Below are 17,862 nucleotides of genomic sequence, written 5' to 3' on the forward strand. Positions count from 1 at the left end.
GTTCTCAATTATATAAATCATTACCAACAAGGCTATCTAAATCACACCAGCGTGCAAAACAAGTATTTTTTTTCCTTTTTTTTAAACAGCACACAAATCACTCAACACTAAGGCAATTAGACAATTTATATTTCATCTCCTAAACTTAAACTAAACATTGTCCCTAATGTAAAATTAAAGAAAAAGAGAAGGACTTCCCTGAATTGTCTGCATTGCCTTGGACGTTTTGATGCTTATGATGCTGGATTTGATGAATGCTTCTTTTATCTTTTCCCTTAAACTTGTGAATTATCCCGTCTTCTCCTTGTCAATGTTGGTTTGAGTATTTTGTGACGTCATGTTTCTGAAAAATCAAATTTTAGACATTAAATATATGTAACAAGGATTAATTCAAACATCTAATAACCAACTTAATTACTCTAAGACCTAAGGAAAACGGGGTATGGATGATGCTTCCTAAATAAAATGTAAAATAAATTTTACTATCCTATAACTAGAAAACATAATAAATAAAAGGGAAGAAAGCTTGGGTTCCCTTCTAATAAGTGATTCTTTAATGTCGTTAGCTTGACTTAACGGAAGTACCAACGTTGAATCTTCATATGACACTTCTCTCTTGTTTCCAAACTTTATCATTGGTCTTGTATTTGTCTTCAATATAGCACGACCAACAGGACTGTGATGCAGCTTCAACTCTGGTAAAGCTTTCAAACCTTTATTCGATTTGGCAATGTTTAGAAATTTCAAAAGCTCTTCCACATAGTTTTCCTTTTTGTTAGGTGGATAAGTTTCGTGAGCTAATAAGAAGTCAACAACCTCCTTGGTTCATGAGTATTTACTAGTGGTAGATGTATTCCTTGATGAATAATTACACGTGTGGCTCACCAACTAGGGCTCACAGGCTTATATTTGAAAAAAAAATGTTTAAAGATAGCAACACGTTGCCTTTTAAGGCAGCAACTTAATAAATCGGCTCGGCTCGATAAGACTCGAGCCAAAAACTCAGGCTGAGACTTATTTTTTGGCCTAGTAAAAGCTAGGCTTAGCTTGGGCTTGCAAAAGGCTCGGACCATTTTACTCAAGCCGAGCCTGAGCCCGAGCCTCGAGTTTTGGCTTGTGAGCCGACTCGACTCGGCTCGTTAACAGCACTAATAATACGAGTCTCGATGTTATCAAATCTTGCCTCATATTTGTTGAAGCTCGATCTAGTCTTTGAAATGAAGGTTCCCAAAATATCTTCCAATGAAGGCTTTCGCTTAGACGACTGATTTATTGAATCCATAATAGTAGTTGTTTCCTGAGTAATTTTCCCTTTGATTGAAGTTTCAATCATTCACATACTAAACTTGTTTATTCTCTTTTTCAACCTTTTGGTATGCAATAGGTGCTTACATAATAGATTATGATTTTTTTTTTATTGCATTTCATGTGATGTCAATGCAGTCATTTGAATAATGAGAGATGACATTTGAGCTGCAAGGGCTGTAATAGGATTCACTTCATAAAGGCCAACAACTTTCTTTGCACTTGAATGCTTACTTGGCCATTCGTAGCTGTTAGTTTCTATCTCTTCTGTAGAATCCCAAATAATTCTAGACACCTTAGTGGCACTAAGACATGAATATTGGATGACTAAAGTATACTTCAGATTTTTAGTCTCATTTGAGATCCGTTTTCGACATAGGAAACATTCGATTTGGAAAATGATATCTAAATAAAAGTTGTAACTCTTTGAGTTAGCTTTCCAATGCACTTTGAATTACCTCAATCGGATATCGGGAGAAGAAGTTATGACAGAAACACTGAAAACTATACAGTGTCAACCGGACTACAACCGGTCGACCGAAACTGCCTGAAATGAAAATTCTCGTGTTTCTTTAGAATTTAAATATTTATCTTCATCAATTATTTTCTCAAAGGGTCACCCACGTTTTTGGCAATAAAAATTCCACTAAATTGAAGCATTTAACCTCAAACTTAAATGGCACCCATGTTTTCTCTCTTAAATGAAATTTGACCCTTCATTTGCTTTAAATTATGAAATATTTACCTATAAATAGAGACCTCATTTCACTCATTTTTTCACACACCAATAGTAAGAACTTTTACATACTAAAGAAAGAGTTTCCAAGAGAAAAAGAGAGGGGGAAAAACTATTTTTCCTAGAATTTAAAAAGTGTTTTCAAGCATCAATTCTCAACGGTTTTCAAACATCCAAGGAGTGCATTTCTTTTAACGTCCAAGTTTCATCGAAATTTTCAATCCAAGTTTCAAAAGCATCGATCAAGGTAGGTAGAAGTACAATGTGCTTAATCGTGTTAAGTTATAAGTTTCGATTCATGTTAATATTTGTATGTCAAATGGTACTCCGGTACGGCATATCCCTCTATGTTAATGGTTGTATGTCAAATGGTACTCCGGTACGGCATACCCCTCTATGTTGAATAAATGTTCGTATGTCAAATGGTGCCCTCGGGTACGGCATACCCCTTCATGTCAAATGGTGCCTCCGGGTACAGCATGTATGAAAAGTTATAAAGTTAATGTTTTAAAATGTATAGCTTGATCACGAATGCACCTATGACACCTATTGAGTTTTTCAACTCACGGGTTTAACCCCATCTTTACAGATTGAAGGAATTCTACCTCGGGCATGGATGGAGGAGAAGATGGAGAGTGATGTAACGAGCTCATAGAAATCCGGTGAATAAGTGATTTGGATTTATTTTTATGAAATGTTTTCCAATGTTGTTTTTTTAAAGTTTTGAATAACGCAGAATGCGAGAACAAGTTATGTTTTTTTCAAATAAATTACATTTTGTTGTTTTGAAAAATGATTCAGTGTTTTTGTTTAAAGTATTTGAAGTATTGTTATTTAAATTATTATCCGAAGATGTAAGCTTCCGCTAAAACGATACACTTGTTACTAAACCACCGGTTAAACTAAGTAAAGTAAATAGCGTTCCGGTCCACTAGGGGTCGGGGCGTTACATCTTCCAACAATGACTAAGCCCATATCTGGAGTATTGGACATCAGAGTTCCTTCTGCTGTAGAATTCACTATCTTCATTGTTTAACCATTCAACCCATTGTAGAAGAGTTCGATTTGCATCCAACTTTGATAACCATGCTAATGGCATCTTCTAAGTAGATATCTGAATCTCTCCCATGCCTCATAGAATGGTTGAAATCCAACTGTTTGAACTGCCCAATTTCTCTCTGCAATTGAGCTGCTTTAGAAGGTAGAAAATATTTTGTAATAAACTTCTGAGCTAACTCCTCCTAAGTCGTGATGGCTCTATATGACAATGATTGGAACCATGCTTTGGCTTTATCCATCAAGGAGAAGTAGGATAAATGGAGTCTGATTGTATCTTCCGTATCGCCATTAATTTTCACGGTATCGCAGATCTCAACGAAGGAGCCAAGATAAGCATTTAGATCTTCAGTTGCAAAACCCCCGAACTGGTTTTGCTGTACCACGTATATCAATCCTAGCTTTAGCTCGAAATTGTTCACAAGATCATCTAGCATGCAATATTGGAGTATTTGTCGATGACCATTGATCTGACATAATCTCTAATGGCTAGCTATTGATTGTTTTGATTTGCTACTTGTTCTGCTTGCTGTGTCATTGTTTCAAGTTCGTTTCTTCTTATAACCCTTAAAAATTTTGAAAGTCCATTTTGCCTCAGGATCAATGGGTAGCAATCCAACACTCCTTGATCTTTGCATAAACTTGAAACGAAAACAGGAAAAACAATTAACAGAAAAGAAATCTAAATTAAAATGAAAGCTACTTGGTAATAACATCACCAAAAAATTAAACTAAACAATCCCTAGCAACAGTGCCAAAAACTTGTTACGCGTTTTCTACTAATTGAAATTGTTGCAAGTGTACAATATTAAGTTTTGTAATATAAAAATGGAGTTAAAGTGTCGAACCCATAGTGATTTTAATTCAATTTCGATTAAATACTATAATTATATAGCTTTTATTTTATCTAGATGAATGAATATTGTAAGTGACAATTCTAACTAAATCTAATATGATGATGATAGCAAATTCAACGAAACTGTGCAAATTTGAAGGCCTAGGGCATAATTTTACCTCAATCTCAACGTCGTTTCTCAATTATATAGTTACTTCTAATTAATTTTTCCAAGTTTATAAGCTAGAACCCTAATTCAATTCTATCCCCTCTTTTTAGTGTAGGATAAAAATTATTTCCAAATTCCAATTCCAATATCTTTATTTTGAATTAAAACGCAGAAATTAATAAGTTCGTGGTTCTAAAATAAGACAAGCTTCAAAGATTTTATACTCTTTCTCAAAACCTATAAAATCTAGGTTTTACTATTCTTATATCATGCCTAAATTCTCCTTTCTCGAGTGTTGGAATTGACTAGCATAAAATCATTCAATTATTGATCAAGTAATTGAAAGTATTAACCAATAACACAAATAAACTTTAATAGAAAAATAAACTAGAACTAAGTAAAATAAAATAAAATGTGTCTCAATTTATTGGTTACATCAAACCCTAGATAACGTGTGTTAGTTCATAATGGAGGACATGAAAACAATAAAAATTAATAAGAACAACATAAAGGGAGAAAAAGGAAAAAACTAGTGTAATAGCAATTCAATCTTCTTCAATCGTTTGATCTTGATCTTGTGCTTTGTCCCTTGTCCTCATGAGCCGTTCATTTTTCCAATTCCAGAAAAGTCCCCTAATTGTGGTCTCTTGAATGGTATTTATAATATTTTGGAGTCCTTGGGGGTGATTCGGGACAAGTTAGGCTAGAAAAATACTTTAAAATTTTTGAAAAACCTTAAATCCATAGGCAGCGTCGAGGAGCCACAGGCCGCGATCAACTTTCATCTAGGCACTGCAGTGCCACACGTTCTGTCTCTTCTACTGTATCCGAGTGTTGTGGCTCCCTGTCTTCTGTTCTGCTTCACGGCGCCCAGGTTTCCACTGGGTATCCTACTTATTCTTTTCTTCTGTTTTTTTTTTCTTATTCTTTTTCACACCTATCAATCACTCTAACCATCCTATAAAACAACATCCAAACACACATTAAAACATTCTAAATTATGCTCAAGGGTAATAAAATAATGAATTAAGTAGTATAAATATCATGAGTGTAGAACAATCATTAAACACTCTCAACCTAACACAAAACTATAAAAAATAAATAACTACTCCACAAGCACAACAACTCACCTAAAACAAATTTCGCTAGATATCTTGCCTTTATGGTTCAAGATTGAAAACATAATATCAATTTCATGAATCCCTTCAAAGCTATAATGTAAAAAGCTAAATTCTCATATATTCAATGCAAAACAAGTGTGTATGTGGAGAATTAATTGCAGCACTGTACATTCAAAAACTGACTCAACTCCTGACATTAAAAGTCAAATATATCATTTCTTCGCTTGCGAGATCCACACACCCCAAATTTATTTTCTTTTATTCCCTTCCCAATGGTGTAATTTAAGGTTGACTTACAAATCACTATTCCTTACCCTCTCTATTTTTGTTTTATTTTACTGATTGCAATTTAACATGTCAATAAATGAGGATTCTCTTTATTTTTTACTACTTCAAAATTCGAGAAATCAACTAAGTTATTAACCTCTCATCAAAGATGTAATTCTCTAAAACAGGTGTGGTGTTTATGGTACGTCTTCTAATTCATGCATTTTTTTCAATCTTATTTGTGGATATCTCTCCATGCTTTCTAAATGACCTTCTGTTGCGAGTTTTAGGTCGATGACTCCCAAATCAAATGAATTTAGGGTATTAAGTTTTAAATCCTTACATGTTTAATTACTCGAGTCATAAAGACTATGAATAGACTTCTCACAATAAGATTATTACAGTTGTCCTCATTGAAATCTTTTAAAGTAGCTTTATAGCAAGCAGCTTTTCCCTTTTATGCAGTGATTAGTGCAATACCCTTTATTAAACACTCATTCTCGAAAAATACAACGCTAAAAACTTGTCACTCGTTTTCTAAAAAATGAAATTTTCGTAAATGTACGGTGTCAAGTATTGTAATATAAAAATGGAGTTAGAGTGTCGAACCCACTGGAATTGTAATTCAATTTTAACTAAGTACTATAATTATATAGCTTTTATTTTATCTAGATGAATGAATATTTTAAGTGATTCTAACTAAATCTAATATGATGATGATAACGAATTCAATGAAACTATGCAAATTTGAAGTACTAGGATATGATTTCACCTCAATCTCAATCATGTCTCTCAATTATACGGTTACTTCTAATTAATTTTTTCAAGTTTATAAGCTAGAACCCTGATTTATTTCTATCTCCTCTCTCACGTGCAGGATAAAAATTATTTCCAAATTCCAATTCTAATATCTCTATTTCAAATTGAACCTAGAAATTAATAAGTTTGTCGTTCTAAAATGGGATAAGCTTCAAAGACTTTATACTTTCTCTCAAAATCCATAAATCTAGGTTGTCCTACTCTTAGATCTAGCCTAAATTCTCCTCCCTTGAGTTTCGAAATTGACTAGCATCAAATTATTCAATTATTAATCAGGTAATTGAAAGCATTAAAACAATAACACAAATAAACTTTAATGGAAACATCAAATAGAATTCACTAAAACAAAATCGAAACCTGTCTCAATTTATTGGTTACATCAAACCCTAGATATCTTGTTAGTTCATAATGGAAGACATGAAAACAATAAAAGTTATCAAGAACAACATAAAAGGAGAAATGAAAAAACTAGTCTAATAACAATTCAGTCTTTTGATCCTGATCCTGTGTTTTGTCCCTTGTCCTCTTGAGCCATTCTTTGTTCCAATTCCACAAAAAATCTCCCCAATTGTGGTCTCTTGAATGATATTTATAGCATTTTGGAGTCATTGCGGTGATTTGGGACAAGTTGGGTTGGAAAATACTTTAAAACATTTGAAAAACCCTAAATTCGTGGATGGCATCACAATCAACTTTCATTCGAGCGTTGCGGTGCCATACATTCTGTCTCTTTTATTGCGTCCGGGTGTTGCGGCGCCCTATCTTCTGTCTCCATTCTGCTAGGTGCTGCAGTGCCCAGGCTTCTGCTGGGTATCCTTCTTTTTCATACCTTTCATCGCTTAAACCAACAACATTAAAAAACATAGTAATACATTCTAAATTGCGCTCAAGGGTAACAAAATAATGAATTAAGTAGTATAAATATCACTAGTGTAGAACACTCATCGCCTTTTTGTGCAAATTATTCATATCTTTTTAATTTTACTGCATTTCACCCTTAGATGAAGCAAATACGCAAATAATCCTTCTTGTTTATTTCTTCCATTAAGGATTTGTAAAATATTGCTTTCATCTTTAAATAAACAAAAAGAGAAGAAAGAGACACAAAAAAATTTAAAGAAATAAATATAGCCAGAATCCCTATATTTAACCCAACATTTATGTAGTAATGCTATTTACAATCGCTTACTACCGTAATCGTCTTACGTAGCATATATGTAGCAGTTAGTCACATGTATAATACGTATAACAACTATAATGGTGAGCGACTATAAGTAGTATTATCCTAATGGTAATGGCGTTAAAATAAAAAAAAATTGAGACTCACTCCAATTCTGCCCAAGTGCTTGCTCATCTAAACTTTTACCTATTGAATTCTTAATAACACATGATTAAAAGCTCATCTAAACTTTTACCTATTAAATTCCAAATAATACATGATTAAAAGTACGAATGTTATAAAATGTGTAAATAAAAATAGAGTTTAATTTATTTAGGAACAATTATAGCCCTTGTTTGAGCCCCATATTCGGGGAAAAAATGTATTTTTAAATATTGATTTTTAAAAAAATGCGTGGTTAAAAAATAAAAAATCAATTTATGTATAAAATTATTTTATTTGAAGACGTGTAATAAAAAATAAATTTTTGAAAAAAATGATGGCTCAAACAACAACATAAACTAGACAAACACGCTCTACATTTTAATCGCTACGAAACCTCTTTATTGCACATGCCCGAAACATAAGCTCAGATTTTCCGCTGCTACCTCCCTCTGTAAAACCCTCAATTAGGGCTTTTCCCGCTCTATTACACACTCGTTTCCCTCCTTTCAAGTTTCAACGCGGAGGAGCTCCAATCTTCACTCTCATTTGCAGATTCGTAAATCTCAATCTTCATTTTCTTGCACTGTATATCTACCAGTTTTATCAATTCATTTGTGTTTGAGGCGCAATGGTATCGTCGAAGCAACTCTTATCGATAATCGAATCAGCCCTCCTCGGCCCCACACCGCCCACGCCATCCCAGAGAATCGAACTCATTCACGCCATTCGCCACTCTCTGCCTGCCTTCAAGTCCCTCTTCTCCTTCCCGGTAACCGCTCCCTATTTCTGCTCGTGTTTGTGTGTGTGTCATCCTCTGAATTTTATTTTTTCGATGTTTGGTGGAAAAAGTCAAAGGAAATGTATTCTATTTCGGATATGCAGCTACGATATTACATTATGGAACTAATATTTTGAAAAATAGCTTGTTCAGTAGTGTCTTTATCAGTGAAGTTTGGATAATTATGTTGGGAAAAAAATTCTAGTATGGAAGTATAGCATCAAGCTTCACATTCTTTTCTTCTTTTCCCTTCTCATGTAATTGCATTTCAATAACAATGTACTAGCACCTATTGATATATTTTAACATAGAAGTTGATGCAAATTACTGTTTTGACAATATATTAATAAACCTAGGAAGGACATACATGGATAGACTTATGCATTAGATTTTTCTTATTTAAGAAATTTTACCTTTTTAATATATTTTAATTTGTTTTGGTTTTAATTTGGAATGTGCTCTTGGTGATGATGCGAAAGGTAAATATGTACTTGAATTTCAATGTATTTATCCATTCTATTTTCCCCTCAAAATATGCAGCCTCCAAAACAGTCGGATAGAGCTCAAGTCCAATTAAAAGAAGTGAGACTGCCAGATACGGGGCCAATTTCACTTGATGATCAGGATGTTTGGATAGTACGTTAACCTGTTTTTCTTTCTTTGGTTCATTATTTGGCTGTGTGGATATAAATCATATAATACTGACTTCTAAGTTTCACTACATGTTGACTTTTAAATTTTTGGCACACGAATGACAATTTTTTGACACGCCTCGAGCATGTGCCTAGTGCTCTATGTGGTGCGTTCATTATTTTCTATATTTATTTTAGTATCAGACATGCAAAGATTTGTCATTGAACATCAAGGATATGACTATTTTTTAGATTTTATTCAAAAGATTTTGTGTACAAACTTGTATGCAAAGTTGAAAAAATTACAAATTAATTAAAATTATAAAGTATGTCAAATTGATTTCAATTGCCCCTCAGTGGAGGATTTTCATTTCAATATATAGAGAGCCGTGACTTGATACATGGTTGATTTATCGGTAATTACATCAATTTGTCTCCCTCTAAATATAGTAAGAATACATTATTTCTATATACAAAATCCTAATTATGCTAATTAGAATGTGTGATTTGGACAAGAATATTCCTGTTTAACATCCCCGTCAAATTGATGCTGGATGATCAAAAAGCATCAATTTGTCAATCATCATTTGATGGTGGTGGCGAGACAAGGCTTTGGTAAAAATATTAGCAGTCTGATGTTCGGTGAAAATGGAAGTGTAATCACTTGCTGATCAAGAGCTTCACGAATATATTGACAATCTACTTCAATATATTTGGTGCTTTCATGAAATATCGGATTTGTAGCAATTTGAATAGCACTAGTATTATCAGCATGGAGAGGAGTAGCAGTAATTTGGGGAAATGCCAAGTTTACCTAACAAATCGCGAAGCCAAACAATTTGTGAACAGGCAGATGACATGGCACGGTACTCAGATTCAGTGGAGGACTTCGAGACCCTATTTCGTTTCTTATTTTTCCAAGAAATAAGAGCATCTCCAAGAAACATGCACCAATCAGTAATTAAACGACGAGTATCCATACAACCAGCCCAATCAGCGTCACCATAACCCATTAACTGTAAAGAGTTGTCAGTAGAGAAAAATAATCCCCGATCAGAGGTACATTTGAGGTAACGAAGAATTCGTCGTACAACTGCTAAGTGAGGCTGACGAGGACTCTGCATAAATTGACTAATTTGCTGCATGGCAAATGAAATATCATGTCTAATAATCATCAAATAGTTCAAGCTTCCTACAAGCTATCGATATAGAGATGGATCAGTTAAAAGCTCTCCTTCATCCTGACTAAGCATTATGTTGACCTCTAGAGGTGTAAGAACAAAATTCCCTGACTGAAGATCGGTAGAGGTAAGAATCTCTTGAGTATATTTGTGTTGATGCAGAAGGAGACCATTTGGACAAGAACGTGCCTCAAGACCAAGAAAATACTTAAGAGAACCAAGATCTTTCATATGAAAGGTAGTATTGAGATGTTGATGTAGTTTCTCAATCAACTGAGTGTGAGACCCGATGATGACAATATCATCCACATACACTAACAACAAAACAATGCCAGTGGCAGTCTTCTTAAAAAAATAGAGATGAATCAAATTGACTTTGAGTAAAATGAAAATCAAGCAGAGTAGTACGGAATTTTTCAAACCATGCGCGCAGGGCCTACTTCAATCCATAGAGAGACCGCTTCAACCGACATACCTCAGTGGAAGAGTGAGTGAACATGCTGGGGACGGACTCATATAAATTTCCTTCTTCAAGTCCCCATGTAAGAACGCATTCTTTACGTCTATTTGTCGGAGAGGCCATCCTTTAGATGCGGCAATTGCCATAATAGTTCTTACAATAGTCATCTTCGCCACAGGCGCAAATGTTTCATCATAATCAAGGCCATATTCTTGAAGATTTCCAAGAGCCACCAATCGAGCCTTATACCTTTCCACAGAACCATCAAATCGAAGTTTGATGGCATATACCCATTTGCATCCAATAAGCTTTATTCCATTAGGACAAGGAACGATATCCCATGTATGATTATCCTGAAGAGCTTGAAGTTTTTCTTGTATAGCTTGTTGCCAACATGCATGAGTAGAAGCCTGAGAGTAAGATTTAGGCACAATAGTTGTATTAAGAATAGCTTGATGAGCAGCATGAGAGAAGCCATACTTATCTGGAGGTCGTGAAATCCGAGAAGACCGTCGAGGTGCAGTGATTGTGGGATCAGGCATCGGTTCAGTGTTAGAAGGGGACAGTGGAGATGATGGAGGACGTCTCTGGCACACAAATTTGGGTTTAAAGCGTTCAATAGTACATGACAAATCATCAAATTCAGGTAGCTGAATAGAAGTAGAGGGAAAATCAACACGAGATTGGAAGAAATATTGAGTTTCAAAGAAAACCACATTTAGAGAGATACGTAGCTTGTTAGCATCCGCATCATAACATACAAACCCTTTCTGTGTATTACTATACCTAAGGAATGCACATGCACATTGAGCAGCTTGTGCAGTAAGCTTGTGACATTCAGTGAAAGGTAGATGGACAAAGCAAATGCAACCAAAGATATGAAGAGAATTATATGTAGGTACAACACCGAACAACCGAAAATATGTAGAATCAAATTGTAAATTTTGAGAGGGAAGCCGATTAATCAAATAAATAGCTGTGGATAAAGCCTCTACCCAAAATCTAGGAGGCACAGAAGATTCAATCAACAAGGTACGAACAATATCTAAAAGATGACGATTCTTACGCTCATCAACCCCATTTTGTTGGGGAGTGTAAGGGCAAGAACGCTGAGAGAGAATCCTTTTTGTTTTGAGATATTCTTGAAATTCATTGGAAATGTATTCCCTTCCCAAATCAGAACGTAATATCTTAATATGTGTAGAAAATTGGGTCTCAACAAATGCAACGAAATTTTTAAACTTGGAAAACACATCAGCTTTAGAGCGAAGAAAATATATCCAAGTGAAATGACTATAGTCGTCAATGAATGTTACGAAATATTTATACTGAGCATGAGGAGGTATAGGACTCACATCCCATACATTAGAATGAATAATCTCAAAACATGTGGAAGCTCAATTAGCATGTGATGGAGTTTTGCTTTTACCAAGTTTACAAGAACCACAATTGGACGAAATATGAGAAAATGAATCTTTATTGCCCAAATAACCATTGTTTATTAGATGAGTAAAGACATTAGAGTTGGGATGACCCAATTTCTTATGCCAAACATTACGATAAGTAGCAATTGCAATACAAGCAAATGAATCAGAAATGGAAAACTGAAAAGGAAATAAATGTCCCACTTTAGGCCCCTTTGCGATCACTTTCTCCGATGCTAGATCCAGCACACAACCATAACGATTAAAATGAATTTCACAATTATCATCTACTAACTGCCCAACAGAAATTATATTCGTAGATAATTCTGATGATACAAATACATTGGTAAAAAAAGATCCCAAATTTTCGATTGCTTTGATAGGTAGAGTATTGCCATTGGCTATTTGAATATGTTGATCACCCTCATACATACGAATATCATGCAGTGCCTCTGTACTACCAGTCATATGTTTGGATGCTGCAGAATCTACTAGCCAAGAAGAGGTAAGTAGATTTTTCTTACCTTGAAAACCAAGAGCAGTAAAGGCAGAAACAATCATCTGTTGGACCATCTCAGGTGAAAGAGTAGTGGAAGAACCAGTTGGAGGTGTGGCACACGAATTAGGCTGGACAGTAGTGTGAAAAGCCGTCCCTTGTCTAATTTAAGGCCGTACTCGATAGTCTTTAATGATTTGCCCTTCCTTTTTGCAGTAATTGCTAAATTTTCTAGTGCAATTTTTCGCAATATGCCTAAACTCCTTACAACTGCAGCACTGTACCTGTGTCTTGAATTTTCTTTTCCCTTGAGCGGGGTATGCCACATTAACCATCTCAGTAGTCGTTTATGGAATTATCCCAAGTTGCGTGGCAAGATGTTGTTCCTCACATAGCAATTCTCCTAGGCATACATCCAAAGAGGGAACAGGAGTACGATTCAAAAAATTAGCCCGCACAATCTCAAATTTTGGTCTTAGCTTCATCAGAAATTGATCTCTCTTACTCTCAGCATGAATAGCTTGAAGTGCCGCTAAAGCTTCCTTAGGGACTTTGGAATGAACTATCCCATAGTATTCACTTCACACATTAAGAAATCTAGCATAAAATTGATCAACAGAAAGATTACCCTGATTGTAGCTGGCAATTTCTAGCTCCAATTGAAACTTTCGAGCACTGTTGTCTTGATAGTAAATATGCTTGAGATAATCCTAGATTTCTTTGGTTGTAGTGAATGAACGGAGATTATTGACCATATGTGGTTCAGTAGAACTCAATAGCCATGAAGCAATCTTAGCATCCTTGCTTTCCGATGAATTAAGTTCTTTAGCATCAGTCGGTGCCTTAGAAGATCCATCTAAATGACCCCATAGTTCTTTTCCTTTCACAACCATCCAGAATTGAAATTCCCAACTCGAGTAATTTTTTCCATTAAAACGAGTAATAGAATTTCTCCCGACATAATGAAGCAAGAAAATAATTTACTACTTAAATCCAACAAAGTAGCAATGCAAATAAACTAGTCCAAGTCCAATAGAATAGCCCAACAAAGGATTAAAGTTCAAGAATTTAATAATAGCAGCCCAACAGATTAAAATCCAATATCCTAGTAATATGGTCCAACAATAGAAGGCCCAATCAGAAAAAAATTCTGTCCAGAAACAACCAAATCTGGTCTTGCCTCAAATCAGTAGAAGCCCAAACCTGAAATTGTCGACCGATGACTTCGTGTTATTGCCTTGGCGATTCACACCGAACCAATCCAAGAATCGCTCGTTCCTGTCGACGCCTGGAGCGAATGAGCTGAAGGAGAAGACGGCTCCGAAATTTCATGCTGACACAACCGGAAATCGAACCACGGAGAACTCCAAATATCGAGAGTGCACCGGATACCATCAACTGCACTTTTGCTCTCTCGAGATTGCCGACCGGACTCAGAACCCGAGAACGACGGCCCAGAACCAGAGTATTAAACCAAGAGATAAGTCTAAAAAATCAAGGAAGGGTCTGATACCATGTCAAATTAATTTCAAATGCCCCTCAATGGAGGATTTTTATTTCAATATATAGAGAGCCGTGACTTGATACATGGCTGATTTATTGGTAATTACATCAATTTGTCTCCCTCTAAATATAGTAAGAATACATTATTCTATATACAAAATCCTAATTATTCTAATTAGAATGTGTGATTTGGACAAGAATATTCGTGTTTAACAAAGTACACTGAAGATATGATGTCTTTTGAAGAATTTTAATCAACTCTTCCCTTGCGCGTCAGTGTGGCTTTTTTGAAAAGTTGTGTCCCATGTCCACATCTGTGCTGTATAAATCAAGAGTATATGCTCGTGCGAAATAACTCAGTGGGGTAGATTTTTAGAATTTGTAGTGAGAAAGAAAAACAGAATGGAGCAGGTGGGCAATAAACAATTTGGATATCTCACAAAGACAATTATATTTTCCATGGCAACACGTGTCTTGCATAACCTACTTTGTTCTCTTCAATCTAACCTATTCCCACTACTAAACATTGTTCTCTGTATTAAGTGTCAGACAATTTTTATTGATTTTGAACATGAAATTCTCTTTCAGTTGAATGGCTTTATTATATTAATTACAATGCACTGGTCAGGTTCATGGTTTATGGTTGATTTTATATTTAACATCTGGGAAGTTGAGGCTTTGATATGCTAGATGAGGGAGATTGGAAATTGGAAAATGTGATGGTGGCGAAGGCCTGTGAGATAATATTGAGATGCACTTCCATGTGGTGGAATCATGCAAGATATGGGGAACTTTCTATATTTCCCTTCCTTTAGATTTCCTTAGTTGAACCATGATATGTATTTTTCAAAAGCTTGTTTGAGAACTTGTACAGAGAAGGAAACATGCCTTGATATAATGCAGGAACTTCTGAGACCTGTCTGGTATAACTTCCATATCATTGGTTAATTGTGTGGAGAAGCGCTGTCATTTTTTCACATTTAAAAACATGGCTTAACCATGAAGTCGAAATTTGGCGGGATGGTTACAATGTGTCTACTACAAGAAGAGGACTCTAATTTGCCGGTTGTTTTAGTTATTGATAGCATGCAACAATTCATACAAATGGTTATAGCAGCACTGATGATATCTGATTTCGATGTTGGCACTATGACTGACCTAGAGGATAAGAGTGTCTCATATTCTTTTGCTGCTTATACCTGTTTTTATGTGAGAATTGTTGGTCAAATTAGAAGTACGTATTCAGTGGTTTTCAGCAGTGTCTAGATGGAGGGTTAATGTTGCGAGAAGTGAAACTTTTTGGTGGATGTTTCTAGTGTTTTATGTTGACATATATCCTTAGTTTTATGCTTACCCACATTCTACCTTAGCTTGCCTTTGGGATTTGCTTATAAATCACCAGAGGTTTGAAATTCTACTGTGAAGAGTTTTGAAAGAAAGTTACCTGCCATGGGATTAGTTAAATATGCTTAATAGCACCTTATCTAGTTTAGCCAGTTATATAATTATGTCTATGTTCCTGATTCCCACTTTCTTAACTCTCAAATTGAGAAGTTACTGAGCTATTCCTTGAGTGCAAAGCAAGAAACCTGTCAGATTTGGAGGCCTTGATACTAGAGGTCTTCTGACTTTCAAAGGCCAAAAGCTTGTATGATGGGTTTTCAAAGTCAGATAAATATGGTTGTGAGTGGGGATATTGGTGCTCTGTATTAACTTGTGACTTCTTATGTGGCAGAGCTCTTAAAATTCATTTGACTTTTCCATCGGCCATGGGAACAGTGTCAGGTCCTTGGTGTTTGGGGTTAAGACGACGTTGGTTGGCTGTTCATTTTTTCCACCAATGAATTTGTTTCCTTTGGCAGAATTCATATATTCTCTAATGATGCAATGTGCATTCTGAACTTACAAGGATGTTGAAGGATTTTGAGGTCCAGAAATCTACTTCTGGAATTATATGGTTCAGTACAAATGGTGCTGAGGATATTTGTGTGGAAACTTACTGCTGACGCTGAGTTCATTGTCAGATCCTTTGGTACCCTCTTACTGAAGTGCAAGAAGAATGTTTTTCCTTGGAAAGATGTGCTTGGGATCATATACGTGAAGAAATTTGCCTTCTTTGATTCAGAAAAGTTAATGAGGCAGTATTTACTGGAGACAATCACTAGAACTAAAAAATCTAGTGAAATCATATCTATTACAACTACACCTCTTCCTTTTCACATCCGTTCCTTTAAATCACTCATGAGAACGGGAACAATGTTAGGTCTATTTAAGACAGTGTCCCCACCTCTTAACAAAACTTCCCTTAATTTACCCCCAAATTCAAATACCTTTATTAACGATCTGATCAAGTGGCTGTTGATTTTTGTTCTGACACTTCAGCTTTATCCAGAACTCCCTTTACTATTGCATAATATTTTTATTATTTGACCCTTAGGCTTTGAAGTTGAGTGATGACCTCCATCTCAATGAAATAGACTGCGTGCAATTGCTTGTTTCTGCCAATCAAGAGGTAAAATCTTTGCTGCTATGCGCACTTTTATTATTCTATTTATGTACAAACAGTTTTTGAGTTGAGCACAATTGAAGGAAGTTGATTTTTGTATATTTAACTGCTAATGCCTATTAATTTCTTGATTTATTCATTTTCTTGAAGTTTTATCCTTTTTTTTAATCTATCCAGTGGGGTTTGCTTGGTCGAGAGCCCTTAGATATTTTACGTCTTGCTGCTGGACTTTGGTATACAGAGAGAAGAAGCCTAATAACAGCACTTTACACACTATTGAGGGTATGGTTTCATTCTAGTAGGATATGCAAAATGAATGGTCTTTTATGTATTTTCTTGCTTGGAATCATTTGGTGTCTTTTGCAGGCTGTTGTTCTTGACCAGGGATTTGAAGCTGATCTTGTAGCTGATATACAGAAATATTTGGAAGATCTTATAAGTGCTGGACTTAGACACCGCTTGATTTCACTCATGAAGGTTTTCACATTATTACCATTGCATTTTTATTCTCAAGAATGATAGGGTGTTATCATTAGAGTGCTCTAGCTTTTCATTTTCTTCATTTATATTGAAGCATGTTCGCACGCCCTTGGGTTCGGAGTGGCTCTATTGCTTGTGAAAGTTTGCTCAGAAATTGCTGAGCTTTATAAATGGTAATAAGCAATGAGTTCATCTGATGAAATTTTTATGGTGTAAAAAATGGAAGAAGGGTAGTCACCATACTGGAATAGGTACATCCATTTTAAGTATACAAATAAAAATCGAAAATTTTTGTGAAGCACTTTTAAGGTATATATGTACCTTAGAATCATGAAATTAATGTGGTCCATGGAATGTATATGAAGGCGTAAGACTCTTCTTGAGTTACTAGGCAACCTGGATTGGTGATTGATATGATTGCTTTTATCATTGACATTTATTGCATTTGGGCTTTGTCCATATTTGTTATCTTATTTATATAGGAACTCAATAGAGAAGAGCCAACTGGTATTGGTGGGCCTAATTCTGAGCATTACATTCTCGACTCAAGGGGTTCTCTAGTAGAAAGGCGAGCTGTAATTTGTAGGGAAAGGCTCATCCTTGGTCATTGCCTTGTTCTTTCTGCTTTGATTGAACACGCAGGTAAGCTTCCAAAAGCAGATAATTGTTGGATTTTATTTTCTGGATGTTAAATATGTGACGGTGAAATATAGAACATACCTTAAAATTTATCCAATTTGTAATTTGATTATATGATAAATCTTATGTTT

At 35.3% G+C, this 17,862-nt stretch overlaps 1 protein-coding gene across 1 annotated transcript in view; it reads left to right on the forward strand.

Moving 5' to 3' along the window:
* Window positions 1-8,026: 8,026 nt before the first annotated feature.
* LOC111399810 (nuclear pore complex protein NUP205) overlaps window positions 8,027-17,862 on the forward strand; it is a 53,964-nt gene continuing 44,128 nt past the window's right edge. Inside the window, exons 1-6 of the mRNA XM_023027305.1 lie at window positions 8,027-8,401; window positions 8,951-9,046; window positions 16,544-16,618; window positions 16,790-16,894; window positions 16,979-17,089; window positions 17,575-17,734. Coding sequence (XP_022883073.1) covers window positions 8,261-8,401; window positions 8,951-9,046; window positions 16,544-16,618; window positions 16,790-16,894; window positions 16,979-17,089; window positions 17,575-17,734 — 688 coding nt within the window. The 5' untranslated portion in view covers window positions 8,027-8,260. The remainder of the gene's footprint in view (window positions 8,402-8,950; window positions 9,047-16,543; window positions 16,619-16,789; window positions 16,895-16,978; window positions 17,090-17,574; window positions 17,735-17,862) is intronic.

The sequence above is a fragment of the Olea europaea genome, chromosome 9 (genome assembly GCF_002742605.1).
Source record: "Olea europaea var. sylvestris chromosome 9, O_europaea_v1, whole genome shotgun sequence".
Lineage (NCBI taxonomy): Eukaryota > Viridiplantae > Streptophyta > Magnoliopsida > Lamiales > Oleaceae > Olea > Olea europaea.